At 55.9% G+C, this 19,939-nt stretch overlaps 3 protein-coding genes across 5 annotated transcripts; 2 read left to right on the forward strand and 1 right to left on the reverse strand.

Annotated features, from left to right (window-relative positions):
* Nucleotides 1-1,831: 1,831 nt before the first annotated feature.
* On the reverse strand, nucleotides 1,832-8,725 carry Reep6 (receptor accessory protein 6). 3 transcript variants are annotated; one of them, XM_031349680.1, is made up of 6 exons: nucleotides 8,371-8,722; nucleotides 5,010-5,103; nucleotides 4,778-4,916; nucleotides 4,480-4,648; nucleotides 3,809-3,889; nucleotides 1,832-3,159 (listed from the first exon to the last, which is right to left on the reverse strand). In XM_031349680.1, the coding sequence occupies exons 1-6, from the start codon at nucleotides 8,483-8,485 to the stop codon at nucleotides 3,122-3,124; spliced, it is 636 nt and encodes a 211-aa protein (XP_031205540.1). In that variant the 5' UTR covers nucleotides 8,486-8,722; the 3' UTR covers nucleotides 1,832-3,121. The 3 variants fall into 3 exon arrangements, with proteins under 3 accessions (XP_031205540.1, XP_031205539.1, XP_031205541.1); XM_031349679.1 differs by lacking the exon at nucleotides 8,371-8,722 and adding an exon at nucleotides 8,138-8,351 and having other exon boundaries at nucleotides 1,834-3,159; XM_031349681.1 differs by lacking the exon at nucleotides 3,809-3,889 and having other exon boundaries at nucleotides 1,834-3,159; nucleotides 8,371-8,725.
* Pcsk4 (proprotein convertase subtilisin/kexin type 4) lies at nucleotides 8,453-16,770 on the forward strand. Its single transcript, XM_031349678.1, is given in 16 exon segments — nucleotides 8,453-9,462; nucleotides 9,680-9,784; nucleotides 12,327-12,419; nucleotides 12,502-12,630; nucleotides 12,725-12,801; nucleotides 12,899-12,987; nucleotides 13,166-13,338; nucleotides 13,427-13,639; nucleotides 14,425-14,525; nucleotides 14,600-14,703; nucleotides 14,776-14,893; nucleotides 15,186-15,371; nucleotides 15,514-15,638; nucleotides 16,254-16,338; nucleotides 16,340-16,380; nucleotides 16,506-16,770. Coding segments are annotated over 16 exon segments (1,965 nt in total). The 5' UTR covers nucleotides 8,453-9,282; the 3' UTR covers nucleotides 16,652-16,770.
* A 1,003-nt stretch (nucleotides 16,771-17,773) lies between these two features.
* Nucleotides 17,774-19,624, forward strand: CUNH19orf25 (chromosome unknown C19orf25 homolog). The gene is made up of 2 exons (XM_031349286.1): nucleotides 17,774-18,154; nucleotides 18,810-19,624. The coding sequence occupies exons 1-2, from the start codon at nucleotides 18,025-18,027 to the stop codon at nucleotides 19,007-19,009; spliced, it is 330 nt and encodes a 109-aa protein (XP_031205146.1). The 5' UTR covers nucleotides 17,774-18,024; the 3' UTR covers nucleotides 19,010-19,624.
* Nucleotides 19,625-19,939: the final 315 nt, after the last annotated feature.

The raw sequence follows: 19,939 nt of genomic DNA on the forward strand, positions 1-19,939 counted from the left end.
AAACCCAACCAACCAAAAAAATTAAGGTGGGAAGCCATTAAGGCCTCACATAGCCCAGGCTGGACCCTAACTCACTATGTAGCTGACAATGACCTTGGAGACCAGATCCTATCCACAGGCTCATCTGTGATAGCCAGCCCAGTGTGAGGAGCTGAACATTTGGTTTTGGCTTTGACAAGGGGCCTTCCAGGAATTCCTGGCCTCCCCACCAGCTGACTCAGAGCGAGCCTATCCCCCATGGCTCTGGCCATACTTGTCAGACCACATTTTTAAAGCAGCAGTTACAAACCCCCGTCTCTAGTGCCCAGGGAGACATTACTTGAGACAGGGGGGTGGAAGTCATAGATGGTTACCCCCTGTCCTTTTAAAGCCAAGGCCAAAGCTGAGCAGAGCCTCTGCCCTCAGGTTTCCCTCCTCTCCCACCCACGACACTCCTGCTCCAGGTACAAGAGGGGCTCAAGTGCCCCTCCCACTTGCCAGGCCCCATCCTGCCTCAGAGCTTAGCACAGGCTGTGCCCTCTGCCCAGAACCTTTGAACAGCAGCTCTTGTTGTCCCTGGAGTACACCATCTTGACAACCTCACTTCTAGTTATGACTTTTCTTAGACAAAGCCTTACTATGATGTAGAGCAGGTTGATCTGGAACTTACCATATACCCATTGCTGGCCTGCAATTTGCTGTGTAAACCAGCCTGGCCTCAGAGATCCTCTGGTCTGTGCTGTGATATACCATACCCTGTATAGCCTAGGCTAGCCTCAAACTCCCTATGTAGCAGAGGATTGCCTTGAACTTATGAATGCTTTGAGCCCAATACCCCAAGATTCATCTTATTTCTTCCTTCAGGGTCGGGGATTGTTGGTCTCTAAGCTACTCTGAAGGGAGAAACTGCGTTACCTACAACTGTAGGAACAAATATCCTGGGGTTTAGGACAGACCTCACTGCTATCTTTCTACCAGACAATTTTTTTTCCCCCTGAGACAGGGTTTCTCTGTGTAGCCCTGGCTGTCCTGGAACTCACTCTGTAGACCAGGCTGGCCTTGAACTCAGAAATCTGCCTGCCTCTGCCTCCCAAGTGCTGGGATTTAAAGCATAGGCCACCACTGCCCTGCCTCTACTGCACATTCAAATTGAAGGGCCGAGGTGGAGAGTTCAGGGAAAGTAAGAGGCTGGGGGTGTGGTCAGGGGTAGAGCCCTGGCCAAGTATTCAGGAATTGTGGGATTCCATTGCAGATCTACAATAGATAAAATCTGAACACCAGCGTGGTCTTCTACCCTGTCTGTCTGCAGGGCACTCGCCCGGACTCTGGCTCTGGCCCACACAGATGCCATGTGCACAGCCCAGCACTCCAGCTGCCCAGGCAGAAGTGTCAGGTATGTGTCGAGAGCTGCTTGACTTGAGGGCTGGAGAGATGGCTCAGCGGCTAAAAGCAGAGGCTGCTCTTCCAGAGGTCCTGTGGGTAACCCCAATAAGCTCTACTTCGCAGGCCGACCTGCCTCACTGTATTTGGCCTGTGGCTACCCTCTCTATCTGGAGTAAACACTAACATTATCTTTTTATCCCAAGCAGAGGGATGCCATGTTTGGTGGCTCATAGCTGTGATGTCACAACTTGGGTAGCTGAGATGAGAGAACACGTGTCTGGGCCAGCCTGGGCTAATTATTCTGTCTCAGGGAGGACATAGGTTTCCTGCCTGGGTGTGCTTGTGTCTTGGTCGCTTTGGCAGGACGCAGGGTAGGTAACTTGGCCTTCCTCTGCCTCAGTTTCCTTGGGGCCTGACTACATGGTCGCTGTTCCAGTAGCCTCATCCTGCAGCTTAGCGGACACATTCGTGAGCCTGAGCAGGTGGTTTTATTGCGTGCCTTGGAGGAGAGATGTTACATGGGGGACCCCAGGATAGTGTTTAATAGGCACCTTATAGATGTTTTATGCTGCTGTGAGGGTGTTTCATGTGGGGCTGTGTGGTAGGTGTCTGTGTGTCAGGAGTCCACGGGCAGGTTTGATGTGTGTAGGCCTGGCTGGTGGGTGTTTCACGCGGCGGTGTGGCAGATGTCTGACTTGTTTCGATGGTGGGCAGTTATTCGGTGTGGCTCTTGTACGGTGCTCTGGTGGTCTAGTGTTTCAGGTGATGAGCAGGGGTCTCTCGGTCTCGTGGCTCACATGTGTCCAAGCATGGCGCTAGTATGCCAGGTGTGGCAAAAGCCAGCAGTGTCTGGGGCAACGCACCTGGTACCTATAGTCTGGCCATTTACAGGTGATCTCCGTGGTGGATTCAGACAAATAGTCCAAAGAAGAATCAGAATGACAGGGAGCCAGCACCTCTGCGGGCACCGAGGTGCTGCCAGCTACCTGTGTCTTCTGGCCCTGCTTGTTGTCCTTGGAACCTGCGTCCCCTGGCTCGACGGGAGCCTTGCCGCCAGCCTGGCTGGGGTCAGGGGGTGTGCTGGGAGACTGGGCCCTAGGTGAGCCCTGGGCGGAGACACTGACACGCTGTGTGGAAGTGGGTGCTGTTGTGGCTGCTGGCGCTGCTGGCGCTGCTGGCGCTGTTGGCGCTGCTGGCGCTGCTGGCGCTGCTGCCGATCGGCCTGCTGGCTGGCCTGCTGCGGAGACCTGAGGGGTCTGCTGGTTTGTTCCCGTGTGGCGGCCTGTTGTCCGATTGGGTCCCAAGGGCCGACCTGCTGGCTGGGAGGCAGCTCCAGAGCGCATAGGCAGCTGAGCGGACCCCAATGTTGCACTGGGCAGCCGGGCACGCTGCCCAGCCCTGGTACTCATACTGCCCCTGCTGCGATGGGGCCGGGACTTGCCGGGAGTCTGGGAGCCCATGACAGAGCCAGTGGCCAGCTGACCCCGGGATGCAGATGCGGAGCCTGGGCTGACTGGGGACGGGGACTGCCCATTCGTGGCCCGTGAGGGACTTCCTACTGGCTTACTTGGGCTTGAGGTTCGGCGTGGCGGTTGTGGTTGTGGTTGCGGTTGTGGTTGTGGTTGTTGTGGTTGTGGTTGTGGTTGAGGTTCTGTCTCCTCTATCTGGGAGTCTGAAGAATTGTCAGAGGCCTGGGCATCATCAGCTGTGTGTTCTTTGTCATTGGCTGGGGAATCTGCACACAGACTGCCAGCAGACCTCACTTGTGGTTCAGGAGTGAGGTCTGACTTGACCTGGCTGTAGAGAGAGAGAAAAGATGGCGTGTGAGGGTGGCTGAGGGTGGCTGGGGACCCTCCTGCCAGCGCGGCTCTGATGCAGAGCTGCTAAGAAGGTTTTGTCAGCAAGTCTGTCACCCGCTGCAGACATCTGAACATAGACCTGCACACTCTGCTCCTCGTGGGACATGCTTGTCCACGGGCACCTGCACATATGCATACCCAGAGCAGCATACACCATACACATGCATACACATGCACAAACATGCACATACACATGCACATATACATGCAGACACCCCATATGCACACACATGCACATACACACGCACACACATGCACATACACACACATGCAGACACCCCATATGCACACACACATGCACACACATGCACACATCCCATATGCACACACACGTGCACATACACATGCACACACATGCAGACACTCCATATGCACACATACACGCACACACATGCAGACACCCCATATGCACACACATGCACACATCCCATATGCACACACATGCACATACACATGCACACACATGCAGGCACCCCATATGCACACACATGCACACACATACACATAAACATGCACACACATGCAGACAACCCATATGCACACTGGATGCACATGCCCTATATAATCCATCCCAGAGAATTACATACGGTCCATTTCCAGAGCGGCTGGGGGCTCCGATGTTGATGCTGGGGTGACGAGAGCCCGGCCCCGAGCTAAGGCCTGAAGAACTGGTTCCCGACAGCCAAGGAGAGAGAGGCGGACAGTAAGAGAATAGCAGAGCCGTGCAGGGGGTGGTCGAGACGCAAGGTAAGGAGTATAGCCAAAGTCAGGAGGCTCAGGAAAGGCGAATGGACAGACAGGCAAATTCAGTCATGGGGACAGACACAGAGGGTCACTGGAGACCCAGGAGCAAGCTAGGGCGGGGTGATACTGTCACGCGTGCTGTCCCAGCACTCAGGAGGCAGAGGCAGGAAGATCAGGAACAAAAGGTCATCCTCAGCTACATAGTGAGTAGGAGGGTAGCCTGGGCTATGTGAAATACTTTCTGTCTCAAAATAACCTAATTAGCCATGTGTGGTGTCATGAACCTTTAATCCTAACTCTCGGGAGAGAGGCTTAGATAGGTGGATCTTTATGAGTTTAAGGCCAGCCTGGTCTACTAAGTGAGTTCTTAGCCAGACAGGGTAACATAAGTGAGATCCTGTCTCAATAAATAAATAAATAATAAATAAATAAATAAATAATAATAAAAATTAAAAAAAAAATAAAAATCCAGTATCTAAATCAAGCCCTGTTGGCATCTGCCCCAAGTACGCACCGTCCCTGGTTATCCCAGCTGCTAGGTCCAATGCTCTTCCGCTTAGCTGGCTCGCGGCGCTGTCTAGAGCCACGTGGTGCTTTAGAAACAGTGGTCTTATGACGCGATGATACAGTAGTAACGCCCCGTTCCAGGGTCCGGGGGTCATGCAAAATAACAGGAAGGCGCACTGCACAGGGACATTGAGCTATCACACACAGGGCCCTGTCCCTCACACAGGGACACACCACATTGTCACACAGGGCACCCAGTGCCATGCCTCCCCCCACCTGCTCCTAGGACTGGCCAGCCTGCCCACCTTGCCCGCGTAGTAGAAAGGGAACCAGAACAGGAGTAGATCGCTGAAGAATTCGACCAGACCGAACAGGGCGTACACCACCCAGTAGGTTAGCCACACAGTGTCGTCTTCCTTGTTTGGGCTCTCGATAGCTTTGACTCTGTCCAGAGGGGAATGCACATGTTTGGCCCTCCAAGTGCCATCGGGTAACACCAGAAGCCTCCCACCCCCATGGACTGCCTGCTGTACTCACGAAGCATATGCGGGGTATACAAATCCGATGACATTGCACAGTAGAGAGGCCCCGTAGCCGAACAGAAGATACAGGCCTAGAAGGGCGAGGGCTCCTGCAAAGACAGCAGCATCAGGTGATGCCTGTGACAGCGCTGGTCTGACAAGACACTCCCTGTGCCTCCTTCCCAGGGACGCCCAGGGCAGTGAATCCCCACTGCAGCCTTGAACCCTGGCTTGATGTCCAGGGCTCAGTTTTGGGTCAAGAATTCAGCCTTTTTCCTCCTCCTCCTCCTCCTCCTCCTCCTCCTCCTCCTCCTCCTCCTCCTCCTCCTCCTCCTCCTTCTCCTCCTCCTCTTCCTTGAGACAGAGTTTCACAATGCAGTCCTGCTTGGCTTCAAACTCATGGAGATCTGCCTGCTTCTGCCTCCTGAGTGCTAGGATTAGAGGTGTGCTCTAACCACACTGACTATCTTGGGGGTATTGTTTTGTTTGGGGGGGGGTGTTTGAGACTGGGTCTTACTGTGTAGCTCAAGCTGGCCTTGGACTCTGACCCCTCCCATGTCAGCCTCTGGAGCACTGGATGACATAGCACACGGACCACATAGTGAGTTCAGTGGCAGCCTGGGCTCCAGAGTCCATGTTTCAAACCCCATCACCCAAAAAGGGTAGGAGAGAGAAATGACTCAGTGACCAAACGCTTTCTATGAAGGCCCGAGGACGTGAGTTTGGAACTCGGCACATACTAACAAAACAGAACTAACAACAAGAACAGGCTTACTACAGTGTGTCTGAAACCCAACACCTGGGAGAGGGTGACAGAGACAAACAGATCCTTGGACCTCACTGAACAGTCAGTCTACCTGAAGCGATGAGCTGCAGATTCACAGAGCAAGTGGAGAGAAGCCAGCCAGATGGCTCAGCGGGTAGAGGCACTTGCCAGACAAGCAGGCCATGTAATCTGATTGCTGAAACCATGTGATGGAAGGTCTCTCTCTTCCCATCTCTGTGTGCGTCTCTCCAGCATGTGCTAGAACTCCCCACCTCCCAAGCAAACAAGGTGAGCTTTTCCTTGTTCTTCAGTTCCACCTGCTATCCAAGGGCAGGTGGCTGGGGCTGACATCTGCGCCCTGGGGCGCTTGTGCTTGGTTGTGGCTTAGTGCCTTTCTTACCACGCTCCACAGAGCAGCCTTTTGGCCACTAAGACATTCTTGGCAATGAAAAGCCAGGAGCTACCATTATGAATTTGCCACTAGACTGTGCCAAGGAAGAGCTAGGGCCTTATGGGGAAGTGTTTGAGGGATCTGGGGCCTTATTGTGCTCTAGTGAAGGTCAGAGACTGGGCAAAGCTGGGAGGTGGGAAGGCTTATCACACGAGGGGACCTTTGCCCTTAGGGCAGCTGGGAATAGAACAGCTCCTCCTTCCTCCACCAGAGACTGTTATCTTCGGGGACACAGGCTTCTGCGTCTAAGGTCAGAGTCCCAGCCCCTCCTTCCATCTGCTCTGGGTCTTATCTGGGACATGAGGACGAAGAAGGAGGGGGCAGCAGCTGGCCCCAATGACCTTTGTACCACTGCCCCCAGTAAAGTTGCCAGCCTCATTTAGTGTCTGAGGGCACACAGCGTGGCCATCTGGGGCAGTTGAGATAAGGGTCCTGAAGCAGGTGGGGGATGTCACCCCATCTCTGGCATTCATGGGGGTGGAGAGGGCTCTCCCAGTGTACTGGTCCCTCAATCTCTTTAACTGCAACCTCAGCAGGAAGAGGATAACCTTGGACAAGAGCCTTAGGGCAGGGAGCAGAGGCACAGAGACACAGGTGAGGGGTTTCCCAACACAGCTCCTGCCTCCTTGGCCTCAATTCCCCTCCTGGATGCCCCCTCTCAGGGTACTGTGATGCAATTTGCCTAGTGATGTGGAAAGACAGGACAGAGGTTGCAGCCTGTACCTGGGCTGTACGCTGGGACAATGGGCTGTCTTACAGTGCTGAGTCATAGGTGCAATCTAAACCGATATCAGAACCCCCACACAAACACAGGGGCATGAGAGCCCGCCTGCCCTCCAGCTAGTGAGGAAGTGACAGTACATGGAACCTTAGGATCTGTAGCAAAGGGCTTTATGTCCTTCACACAAAGTTGCCATAGTCTTGTGATTCAAGAAGGGAGAGCGACTTCAGAACAAGGCTGGGAGCTTCTGAAGACCCCAAAAGAAGTTCACTAAAATCATTTCAGAAAGACGATGCACCAAGGCCCTTACCACACTGCAGAAAGGGTCTGGAACAAGAACGGACCTAAATACGGTTGGGATGTTTGGATGGATGGTCCCTCCCTGCAAGCTCCCTACTCCCCAAATCCCAGCCACCACCTCAGCTCGACAAATATTGACTCAAAGCTATTGTGCTGGGGCACAGAGGAAGAGAGGAAGCCTAGTGTCCTGTCCAGGTGCTGGGTCAGTCTCCTCCCAGCCTGGGCCTTAGATGTCCCAGAGATCCATGGGGACATTCTCCGTGAGAACTTGCAAGAAGGGGTACATACAATGGATTGATAGGGCTGGGGGTGTTGTCCCTTGTTTTTCCATCCACTTAAGGGCCAGCTGGGCTACTGGAAAAACCAGACTTGCAGAGAAACCAGACTTGGGGCCTGGCATGCAGCCAGAGCTCCAGGAGGAGGCAGGTCACTTGGAGAGTTGCTGTAGGACCCTAGGGTGCCCTTTTCCAAAGATCTTGGAGGAGAAGCAGGCAAATGAAAGTCCCCGCTCTTGGGATTCCAGGATGAGACCCTACAGGTAGGTCAGAGTCCCCAGATAACATCAGGGTCCCTGGGGGAACCAGAATGTGTTCCCCGTTCATAGATAGGGACCCAGGACATCTTGGTTGCCTGTTGGGGACCCAGCTGTGTGCTTCTTCCCAGGTAGGACCCTAAAGTTCGGTCTGGGTACCTAGTACCTCATGAGGCCTTTTGCCAGGTCCTTCAGGGACCTCCTTCTAGGTCTGAGTCCTTATGGCCTTGTAGAGGCCCTTGGGGACCTAGGATATACACCTTCCAGGTCAGAGTTCCCAGAACCTCACGGTGCCTATACAGAGACCTGGGATGAGAGTCCGTTTTAGAGATGGGATGCCAAGACTAGGTATGAGTTCTCAGGACCTCCCATACCTCTGTAAGATGTAAACCCCTTACAGGGTGAGGGCACCCAAACGTGAAGGTGCCCAATCAGTTCTTCGGTCGTGCAACTTATATAGGGATTGGACCCAGGACCCAGGTCTGGATTCCCAGGGCCTCCTGGAACTCGTCTAGGACCTATGACACGCGCCCTTTCCAGTGATGGGACCCAGGACCTCATGGTGCCCGTTGGGGACCATGCGACATGCGCCCCTCTCCAGGCTCACCCGCGGCGAGATACCGCTTCTCTACACCGGTCCTGGCTTCGAGCGCCCCGAGCGCTTCGGTGGCCACGTTCTTCTGTTCCAGAAAACGTTCGAAGCGCTGGCGCAGACCGTCCATGGCGGCGGCGGGCGCGGGGCAGGCCACTCAAGCACGCCCGTAGCCTCGCGCACCGGCGCCGCCGAGAGCTCACCACTTTCGCCACCCGCCCACCGCCCGGCCCCGCCCCGCCACTTTCAGCCCCGGACCCTGGCTCCGCCCCCACCTCCCGGCTCTGGCCAATGGGAGGGCAGGGCGGACAAAGGAGGTGGGGCCTGCCCCGTCTCCCCGGCCGCATGGCCCTTTGGCCAGGGTGGAGGCCGGGGCGGCAGCGAGGAGTCCGGAGGGGGCGGGGCCCCAAGATGCTGGCGTGTTGATTGGTCAAGGGGGTGGGGCACGATACTGATTGGACAAGCGGTAGATTATTGACGGAGAGCGATTGACGTGGGTGGAGCTAGTTGAGAAACAGATGGGAGGAGCCTGGCTAAGCTCAGCGCTGATTGGACAGACCAGAAAAGGCGGGGTTGATCACAAAGGAGGCGGGACTACACTGGAAAAAACGAAGCTGATCTCGAAGGAGGGGCGTGGAGAAAAGTGGGCGGGGCCAAATAAAGGTTGAAGGCACCTGTTACCTTGAACCTGCTCCTAAGGGGCAGATGGAGAAGTTGTCCTTGTATATGTGGAGAAAGTGAGGTTCCCGAAGGCTTAGGTCTGTATGGCTGTGTCTCTCCGTGTGGGATATTCCCACCCCTCACAGGTGGAGAGGGGGGTGGGGGAGGAAGGAAGCGCAAGGCCCCTTGGGAGTTGAAGCTTCAGGTTGCTATGGTGTCTAGGCTGGAGGGGCTTCCTAAAGCCCCGCCCCCGCCCCGCCCCCCGCTATGCGGCCCTCCCAGACAGAGCTGTGGCTGGGTCTGGCTTTGGCTTTGGCCCTCCTGGCTGTGAGGTGGGCCTCAGCCCAAGCCCCCATCTATGTCAGCAGCTGGGCAGTGCGGGTGACCAAAGGTTACCAGGAGGCTGAGCGCCTGGCACGTAAATTTGGCTTCGTCAACCTGGGACAGGTGGGTGGGACATGGGGTGTGGGCCTGGATAACCTCAGCCCTGGACAAATGGGAGGGTGTCCCGATGACCTCCCCAAATATGTGTCTGTATGTACCTCCATGTTCAAGTTGGGACTCTGTGGCTCTCGTATGGACCCCTGGTGGAGGTGTATAAAGTCGTGGAGACCCGATTAAAGGAGCAGGGTCCCAGCAATGCCTCTGTCCATCGCATTCCCAGATCTTCCCTGATGACCAGTATTTCCATCTGCGGCACCGGGGTGTGGCCCAGCAGTCCCTGACTCCACACTGGGGCCATCGTCTGCGCCTTAAGAAAGAGCCCAAGGTGAGAATGAGTTCATGGCTGTTGTGTTCTAACCAGTGGCCTTCTGTCACTGTTCCTGTTATGAGTGGCCTGTGGGGTTGTGAAGTGGGGCCTACTTGGGGAAGCCATGTGTGAGTAAGGCGCATATGTAACACAACCTAACATCTAGGGGGACTCTGATGACCCCTTGCCCTGCTTGTCGTAGATGGAAGGTCTCATGTACTGGTCCTTTCCCCATTGCAAGCCACAGGATGTAGGGAAGGGAACTGGTCCATTTCAACACACAGGGGAGCTGGAGTCAGTGAGTGTGCAGCTGAACCAGGGGCAGAGCCCAAGTTTTTGGTACTTCTGTAGGTGTCCCGTCCACATTAGGCCAGTCTGCCATTGGGAACTGCCATAGATGGCAGTCAAAAAACAGGCATGGAGATGTGGTATGAGCCATAGAGGGTTACAGGATACACTGGAGAGAGGCTCACCTGCACCAGGACCTACCTGTCTTAGTTATTGCTATGACAAAACACCATGACTGAAGCAACTTACAGAAGGAAGACCTTATTGGAGCTTCAGAGGGTGAGTCTGTGGCCAGTATGTCAGGGAGCACAGCAGCAGGCAGTCGGGCTGGTGCTGATAGCTCACAAGAGGCAGGGAGAGCTAGCTGGAAATGGCATGGGCTTCTGAAACCTCCAAGTGCACCCCCCCTCCCAGTTTTCAGAGATGGAGTAGACTACCTCCAACAAGGCCACACCTCCTATCCTTAAACAGGTCCACCTACTGGGAACCCAGCAAAGTATAAAAGTCCATGTTGGCCATTCCCATTTAAACCACCACTAGGACTCGGCGTCTTTAGTGTTTGAAGGAAGAGAATAAAGGAATAAAGAAAAGAATAAAGAATAAAAGAATAAAGGAAGAGGAGAGGAGGGGGGTGGATGGACAGAGATGAAGCCAAGTCACCCAGAGAACATGGCTCCTGAGAAAGGCTAAGATGGTGTGTAAGGAGGATGCTTGGGGCTGATCAACAGCCCATGCAGCCGGGCGGCGGTGGCGCACGCCTTTAATCCCAGCACTTGGGAGGCAGAGGCAGGCGGATTTCTGAGTTCGAGGCCAGCCTGGTCTACAGAGTGAGTTCCAGGACAGCCAGGGCTACACAGAGAAACACTGTCTCGAACCCCCCCCCCCAAAAAAACAAACAAACAAAAAACCAGCCCATGCAAAAGTCCTGGGGTAGAAGACAGGGCTTTTTCCTGGTCGCTAGCTGCAGCTTTTGAGAGGAGGCTGACTGCTGTAGGCCAGCTGGGCAGTAGGTATGGTGATGTTGGACGAAGGTGGAGGGAACAGGCTAAGGCCCAGTGGATAGAGTGCCCAGCGGGACAGAAGTCCTGTGTTCCATCCCGGCACTACCCAGGCATGGTAGCACACTCCAGTTATCCACTCACTGGAGAAGTGGAGGCAGGAGGATCAGGAATTCAAAGTTATCCTCAATTACATAGAGTTTGAGGCTAGCCTGGGCTACATGAGACTCCATCTCTGAAAACAGAGAAATAAAGAGACAGTGAGATGGCTCAGAGAGTAAGGTGCCAGCTGCCCTGCCTAGCTGAGCTCAATCCCCAGATCCAGGCAGAAGGAAAAAACTGACTCCCACAGTTACTTTTTTGTTGTTTATTTTCCGAGATAGGGTTCTTCTGTGTAGCCTTGCCTGTCCTGAGAACTCCAAGCAGGCCTGCCTCTGCCTCCTGAGTGCAGAGATTAAAGACGTGCACCACCACCTTTCGGCCCCACCTTTACTTTCTAAAAGATTTAGAACTTTCTGATTTGTATTTGTTTTTACGAATGTGGGTCAGTGCTTTGCCTGCTCGTCTCTACCACATGCATGCAGGTGCCCAAGGAGCTCAGAAGAGGGCATGAGATCTAGTCAGAACTTGTTCCAGGTGCCTGCGAGCCACCATGTAGATACAGGGAATTGAACCTGGGTCCACTGTGAAAGTGGCTGTGCTCTTAAGCACTGAGACATCTCTCTAGGCCCACAAGTTGTCCTTTGACCTCCACACATATGCCATGGTGCATGCATGTGAGGACACACAGAGATGTGTGAGAGAGAGGTTGTGGAGGTTGTGTGACATGAGCCAGGGGTGTCCTGACCTAGAAAGAGTTTCAGAAGTGGTGGTTTTTCGGAAGTGCTACACCACTTTTGACCCCAGCACTCCAGAGGCAGAGGCAGGTGAGTCTCTGAGTTCAAGGCCAGCTTCATCTTCATAGTGAGCCCCAGGCCAGCAAGAGCTACACAGTGAGACCTTGTCTCAAAAGAAAAAAAAAAATCATGCTGCTGGAGGGAGCCAGCAGAACTTGGTGAGAAGGATCTAGAGTGGCTCCACTCGTGAATCATCAGGCTCATCAGCTGTGTCTGAAAACACAGCTTTGAGGATTGTGGGGGACCCAAAGAACAGCTCCCATCAACGTGCCTGCCTGTCAGTTAGCGATGTTTCCAAGGAGGCCTTCAGCCCTCCCTCCTGTGGTCCTACAACCCCTGAGGCAGTAGTAGCTGGTTCAGCCCCTGTGCACCCTGCAGGTGCGCTGGTTTGAGCAGCAGACTTTGAGGAGGCGGGTGAAGCGCTCCCTGGTGGCACCCACAGACCCCTGGTTTTCCAAGCAGTGGTACATGGTGAGTACTTGGACTGGGTGGGGTAGACCAGGGGACCATCCTGAGCCCCTCTGACCCCAGGTCCCCTCCCTGCCTTTCCTAGAACAAGGAGATACAACAAGATCTCAACATCCTAAAGGTTTGGAACCAGGGACTGACTGGCCGGGGAGTGGTGATCTCCATCTTGGATGATGGCATCGAGAAGGACCACCCGGACCTCTGGGCTAATTATGTGAGTTGTCTAGGGATCAGAACAGTGGGCCAGATCCCCCGGACGCAGCTGCCCTCACCTCGTTATTGTCTTACTTCCCCTGCCTGCCCTGCAGGACCCTCTGGCCAGCTATGACTTCAATGACTATGACCCAGACCCCCAGCCTCGCTACACACCCAATGACGAGAACCGGTGAGCCAGACGATGTGTGCTGGGTGTTCCTGGGGCCTGCAGAAATGCCAAGGTGAGATGGGACAAATGTCTGTTTTCCTCCTTGCTCTGGACTCAGACATGGAACCCGCTGTGCTGGGGAGGTGTCTGCCACAGCCAACAACGGTTTCTGTGGTGCTGGCGTGGCCTTCAATGCCAGAATTGGAGGTACCAGGGGTGAAGGCCAGGGGTGGGGTGTCAGGTTAAGCTTGACCAGTGCAGGGACCCCTGTTCCCATCACTGATTGCTGAGTAGTGCCAGGCCCTAGGCTGAGGGTTGGCAGGGAGGTGGCCTGGTAGGGCAACCAGAATCGGTGCTGGCGCAAGGCCCACGCCCACCCGCTCAGGCGTGCGCATGCTGGATGGAGCCATCACTGACATCGTGGAGGCTCAGTCCCTCAGCCTGCAGCCGCAACACATACACATCTATAGCGCCAGCTGGGGCCCAGAGGACGATGGCCGCACGGTGGATGGCCCCGGCCTCCTCACGCAGGAGGCCTTCAGGCGTGGAGTAACCAAGGTGCCCAGGAACCACACCCTGGGCGGAGGGAGTGGGTCTCCAGGGCTTGGAGGGCTGACTCTGCTCTCGCGGGTCACTCTCCACCTAGGGCCGCCAAGGGCTGGGCACATTGTTCATCTGGGCCTCGGGAAACGGTGGCCTCCATTATGACAACTGCAATTGTGACGGCTACACCAACAGCATCCACACGCTGTCAGTGGGCAGCACCACGCGGCAGGGCCGAGTGCCTTGGTACAGCGAGGCCTGCGCCTCCACGTTCACTACCACCTTCAGCAGCGGTGTGGTCACCGACCCACAGATCGTGAGCATCCAGCCAAGCCCTCACCACAGGCCCTGCTGCAGGGGGTCTTCACCTAGACTCCTCCGCCTCTCCAGGCTTCACGCCCAGGCATCAGCCTGGCAGTGGCCCCATCCCTCCAGATCCCAGTCCCCAAGCAAGTCCCATTCCACAAGACGTGGCCACACAGGTCCTGCCCCTCCTCTCCTCCCCCCCAGACCCCCTCACAGCCGTTAAGATCTGTGTCAGTGCCTGGGCTATTTGTGCCCCAGTTACTTGGAGGCTTCCTGAAGACCGTTCCCTTTGTAAGGCTGGCTCTGAGGTTCCCCACCATTGGGCCATTGCAAGTGTGGCCTCTGCCCCCCTTCCCGTGCTGCCCCTACTTCACCAACCTTTGAGGCTTGAGGCTTGGCACGTTTTAGATATAGAGCTATGTAACATTTTGAACTCAGTGCTCAGTGGTTTTGGAGCTTGGTCCTTAGCAGACCCTTAGTAACTGATGAACTTAGTCCTCAGTACTTGCTAAAAGTATTCTTTATTTGAGCCAGGTGCTCACAATGTAAACCAGTCTAGGTTGGAAGTCACAGCTTCTTCTACCTCTGCCCCACTGAGTGCTGGAATTAAATGCCTGCATCACCAGGCCCTTTCAGTATCCTTTGGACTTAGTCCTATATGTGTTTCTCCCGCTTAGTCTTCGTACTTAACCTGATGTTCAGCACTCTGTAAACTTAGTCCCTAATGCCCTTCTATACAACTTCTCCATCTGGGATGCACACTGAGCTAAAGGTCCCTCTGCCGTCTCTCCCCAGGTCACTACGGACCTGCACCACCAGTGCACGGACAAGCACACCGGCACCTCGGCCTCCGCCCCTCTGGCCGCTGGCATGATCGCCTTGGCGCTGGAGGCCAAGTAGGTGACCGTGGGGCCCCGCCCACCGCCCCGCCCCCCGGCGGCTCCCGGCTCACCCGCCCTCGCCCCCCTAGCCCACTTCTGACCTGGAGGGACCTACAGCACCTGGTGGTCCGCGCGTCCAGGCCGGCGCAGCTGCAGGCGGAGGACTGGAGGATCAACGGCGTGGGGCGCCAAGGTGCGGCGGGACCAGGCAGGGGAAGGGGGTGCCGTGCACGCAGGGCCGGTGACGGCTACCCCTCCCGCGCAGTGAGCCACCACTATGGCTATGGGCTGCTGGACGCGGGGTTGCTGGTGGACCTGGCTCGCGTGTGGCTGCCCACTAAGCCTCAGAAGAAATGTACCATTCGGGTGGTGCACACCCCCACGTGAGAGAGGCCCCGCCCACTGGAGGGAGGCCCCGCCCCTCCCACTGGAGGGAAGCCCCGAGGTCCAGACTCCACGACCACGCGGGAGGTTCTGTCCAGGGCTCCACCCTGCGCTTTGTTGTAGCCCTCCTCCTCCACCACCTCCCCACCCTAGTCCAAGGTAGGGAGGATGCCCCGAAACCTCAGTTTACCCATCTGAGGAAAGAGTGCCCTTGGACACCACCCCCCCAAACCCGCCTCTGGGCTCTACCTGGCCCGCAGCAGACCCACAGGACCGTCCTCACCCCACCAGCCCCATCCTGCCTCTGATGCTGGTGCCCAAGAACGTGACAGTGTGCTCCGATGGCTCACGCCACCACCTCATCCGCTCGCTCGAGCACGTGCAGGTCCAGCTGTCGCTCTCCTACAGCCGCCGCGGGGACCTGGAGATCTTCCTCACCAGCCCCATGGGCACGCGCTCCACGCTCGTGGCCATCAGGTGTGAGAAATCCCAAAGGGCCCTGGGAGCCAGCGGTGGCCTCCCTAGCCTCCCGCAGAAAGGACCCTACCTGGGTGGGACTCAGAAGCCTCCTGTGAGACACCACGAGCCCCGTCTTTCCTGTGCCGCTCCCTGGCCACAGACCCTTGGATATCAGCAACGAAGGCTACAACAACTGGATCTTCATGTCCACTCACTACTGGGATGAAGACCCGAAGGGCCTGTGGACTCTGGGCCTGGAGAATAAGGGCTACTATTTTAACACAGGTGAGAGTTGGCTGTGGCTGTGGGCTGTGAGCTTCGGGGCTGGGGACCCTGCCTCTGTTGACCCTCAGCCACAGAGGGTCCTAGGGGTTTTCTTGGAGACACCATGCCTTCCTAGCACACAGTAGATGGGCAAGTCTCAGCCATCAATGAATAGTAGATGTACAGCTATGGGGGGAGTGTGAGGGCATGAGGACAACCCCACTCCTGGGGAAGTGAGGATCTGGCTGGTGGTGCAAATTAGGTATAAGCTTACCTAAAGGAGGGGGCCCTCTGAGCACAGTGGCACACAGTAGGTGCAGTCACCTAAGAGAAGTGGGAAGGAAATCTAGCCACTGGCACAAAGTAGATGTAGCAACCATGGGATGGTTTGACCAATGGCAAACAAGGTGTCACCTACCTGGGAGATGTGAGGTAGTGTGGCCACTGCACACAGTAAGTGCAGTTGCCCAGAGGAATTGGGGGCCACCAGCCACTGGCACAAGTAGGTGTGTAGCAGCCAGGCTTGGCTGCCTGGCTGCTACGGGGCCGTGCTTTGGAGGCACTGAGGCTAGCTACAGAGCCTGGCAGGCCACCGACAGCCAATCCCCCTTGGTGCCCACTGTGACCCCTGCCCAGGAACTCTGTACTACTACACGCTGCTGCTGTATGGGACGGATGAGGACATGACAGCGCGGCCCCAGGCCCCCCAGGTGACCAGCCGCGCGCGCGTGTGTGCAGAGGGACACAGAGGGGCTGTGCCAGGGTGAGTGGCCATAGCGCATGGTCACTTGTTGGGTGCCGAGGCGCAGCGGCCTGGGAATGGCGGGCAGGCACTGGCTGCACCCAGTGCAGCCTCACTTCCCCTGCTTCCATTTTGTCCCTGTGCAGAAAGTCCCAGTCCCCTCTCCATCCTGGCAGGACTCTGCCTCATCTCCAGCCAGCAGAGGTGGTGGCTCTACAGCCACACACAGCAGCCAGTGACCCAGGGACAGGCCAGCTGTCACCCTCCTGTTACACCTGCTGCGGCAGCCTGACCAGCGACTACGCTGCCTGTCCCCTGTCCCTTGTGCTGGAAGAGCTCCAGAGCTCCTCCACTTCTGGCTGCCACCCCAGCTGCCAGTCTTGGGCCATGGTGCTGGCCCTGTTGGCCAGGGCCTTTGGGAGGTCCCTTGGCTTGAGGAAAGCCCACCTACCCCCAGGCTAGATACCCCAATGCCCAAAACCATGCATGCACAGCACCCTGGAGGCTGGAGAGCCAGAGATGCGCCACTCTCAGGGCAGAAGACCGGTACCCCAAGGCCCTGCTCCCGGGCTGGAAGATGAGCCTGCCCCAGAAGGCTACCTCAGAGCGTCTGCATGGGTCACATGACCGCCCAGAGCTCTGCCTCAGCTGCTCCCAGTGGAAGAGCCAGTTCCTTTCTCATTTTGGAGCAGGTACAGTGAGCAAGAGGTCAGACCACAGCCACCAACCATCTGCCCCTTCCCTGAATCCAAGCCATCCATAGTCCTGTGTCTAACCTCATAGTCGCCAAATAAAAGTTAAAGAGAAGATGCCGAGTTTATGGTGTCCTTGAAGGTAGGGTGGGCCCACGGTGAGTGAGACAAGGGCCCCTGGAGGAATAAGGAGCCACAGAGGAAGACCCTCGGCAGGAGGATCCGCCAAGTGCTGAACTACCATACAGCCATGAACAGAAAGCTAGCTCGCTCCCCCCGACCCTTCCCCCCACCCCTCACACCCCCCCCCCCGCTCTTTAGAGACAAGGTCTCATGGTGTAGTCATGGCTGTTCTGAGACTTCCTATATAGACCAAGCTGATCTTTAACTCACAGAGGTCTGCCTGCCTCTGCCTCCGAGACTGAGATTAAAGTACTGAGTTAAAGGTCTACCATAAGGAAGCAAGGCATGTGGCTAGGTTCTATCCATCATTTATTGAGCGCCCACTGTGTACCTGGCAATGGTTGGACACTGATTACTATTTGCTGCCCAGCCAGGGAGAAGACTCGAACTCACGTTCACCCCTTTCCTCCTAGCCCACGTGGTGAGGGAAGGCAGAGTTCCTTCTGATCTTACGGATAGTACCTAGGAGTATCTAGGCCTAGGGCTCTTTAAGACGGGGGTGGGGTTTCGCGAGGAGGAGCGCTGGAGCGGACCGGAAGTGCCAGAACGAAGTGGCGGTTCAGCAGGAAGCTGAAGCGGTGGCGGCCGCCTAGGTTCTTGGAACGGAGATAGGCAGCAGGGTTTTTCTAGAGCAGACTGGCGCAGAGGTCGAGCCAAACTCCGAGGTCCTGGGAGGAGGTAAAGCGAAACGGAGTTTCGGCACAGGTCCATAACGGGTGCGTAGGAATTTGCGAGGTGGGAGGGCCAAGCCGAGAGTGGACCACCAGTTAGCGCGCGCTCCGCCTACAAGATGAGCTCCAAGGCCAAGAAACGCGTAGTGCTGCCCACTCGCCCCGCACCTCCCACGGTGGAGCAGATCCTGGAGGACGTCCGAGGGGCACCCGCCCACGATCCTGTTTTCACTGCCCTGGCCCCAGAAGGTAGGAGAACGTGAGTCTCCCGAGTGGGGAGCAAACCGACTGCAGCCAGGCACCTAGGGACGAATCTTTTTTTGTCCCTGGCCTTCTCTTCCCCTGCAAAATGGGATAATAAAAAATAAAGTTGAAAGTCCTGCCGAGCTTGGTGACTTAAGCCAACCCAGGGGTCTAGGCCAAGAGGGTTGCTGTGACTTCAAGACCTTGTCTCAAGGGGGTGTGACCAATTGCTCTTACAAGTAACTGGGGGAATGGTACGTGCAGGGGCCATTTCTGTGAGTCCTGTCCTGGGATCCAGGCACCCAAGCAGTTCTGGGTAGAACAGCGGGCCAGGGTGGCTGAAGGGGTCCCCCTTCAGGGTGGGACCCCAAGCCCTGAAGGGTGGCCCCCAAGCCCTGGGGTTTTTCTTTTTTCTTTTTTTTTTTTTTTTTTTTTTTTGTTTTTTTTTTCTTCTTTTTTATGTTTTGTTTTTTCTTGTTGTTTCTTTGTCCCTGGGGTTTTTCATGCCTGAAACTGACTCTTGTTTTCTAGTGCCTAATAGGTCTATGTAGCCTAGGCTGGCCTCAAACTCACCATGTAGCCAAAAATGACCTTGAATGCCTCGGCCTCTGGATTGGTGGATGTCAGGCCTGGGGATGGTGACACTGTTTCTTCTCTTCAGACCCCCCAGACCCATCCCCAAGGGCTGAGGACTCTGAGATACAGCAGGAGCAGATCTACCAACAGAGTCGGGCCTATGTGGCTATGAATGAGAGACTGCAGCAGGCGGGGGATGCGCTGAGACAGAAGTTCGATGGCCTTCGGCAAGCTGGTCAAAGGCTGGAACAGGATATCAGCCAGGTGACTTCAGCTACCTCCTAGAGCCCAGGTTACTCCTGATGTCCTTGGTCCAGGCCTGGGCACTTGACAACCAGAGCCTCTGGGTCAACATTTGCTGCCCCAACCCTGGCCTGGGAGACCCAGTGGCCCACTCTGCCAGCTTGCAGCTTTGTTCCCTCTTCCATCCTTAATGGCCTCTAACTCATGATGGGACATGGGGACACCAGCCTAGATTGCATCTAGGACTTGACTGCAGGTCGGGGCTCAGAGCCAGTCTGCCCCATAGTGACCAGCCTGCTCTTCTACCCCATGTCACCCTGGGCAGTGAAGGTCTCCATCCCAGCATCCACAGCAGGTCAGCCACCATCATCTTGGCTGAGAGAATGGACTGGCTACCCGCTTCCTAGTGCCTGGCTCAGGCCCTCCAGGGCCCCACTGCCTTCTCAGCTCTCCCTAGGGCTGGGAGGGACTCAACAAGGGGCTCTCCATTCTGGGGAGTCCAGGGATCTAAGAGGAGCCCAAAGGCCAGGGCCCTGTGTGTGTGGTGGACATTGCCCCTTCTGAACCCGGGGTCTGTCTTGGCTCCTTGCAGAAGATCACCACTCTTGGGATGACTGGACTTTAGTTCTGGAAGATTAAAGATGTTTGATGCCTAAACACAGATCTCCTTTAAGCTGAGCTAGATCACAGGGTGCCCGAGTCCGTGCCACCCCTTGGCAGCACCTACCTTCTCGGTTCCCAAGCTGGCTGGAACTGTCTTGTCAGAAATGGCCTTAGCTTATGGCCACGTTATTCCTGACACTCCACATTCCTGGCAGCCATAGGATGTGGCTTGCCCCGACCAGTACAGCCTGGATTCCTGGTCCCTACCTCCACCACAAGTGGAGTAGCTGATGGCCAGGTACGGCTCAACTGACCCTCAGTCAACCTTGGCTCCAGCATGTGAGGACCTAACACATTGTCTAGTCAGTA

The sequence above is a fragment of the Mastomys coucha genome, unplaced genomic scaffold, assembly GCF_008632895.1.
Source record: "Mastomys coucha isolate ucsf_1 unplaced genomic scaffold, UCSF_Mcou_1 pScaffold4, whole genome shotgun sequence".
Lineage (NCBI taxonomy): Eukaryota > Metazoa > Chordata > Mammalia > Rodentia > Muridae > Mastomys > Mastomys coucha.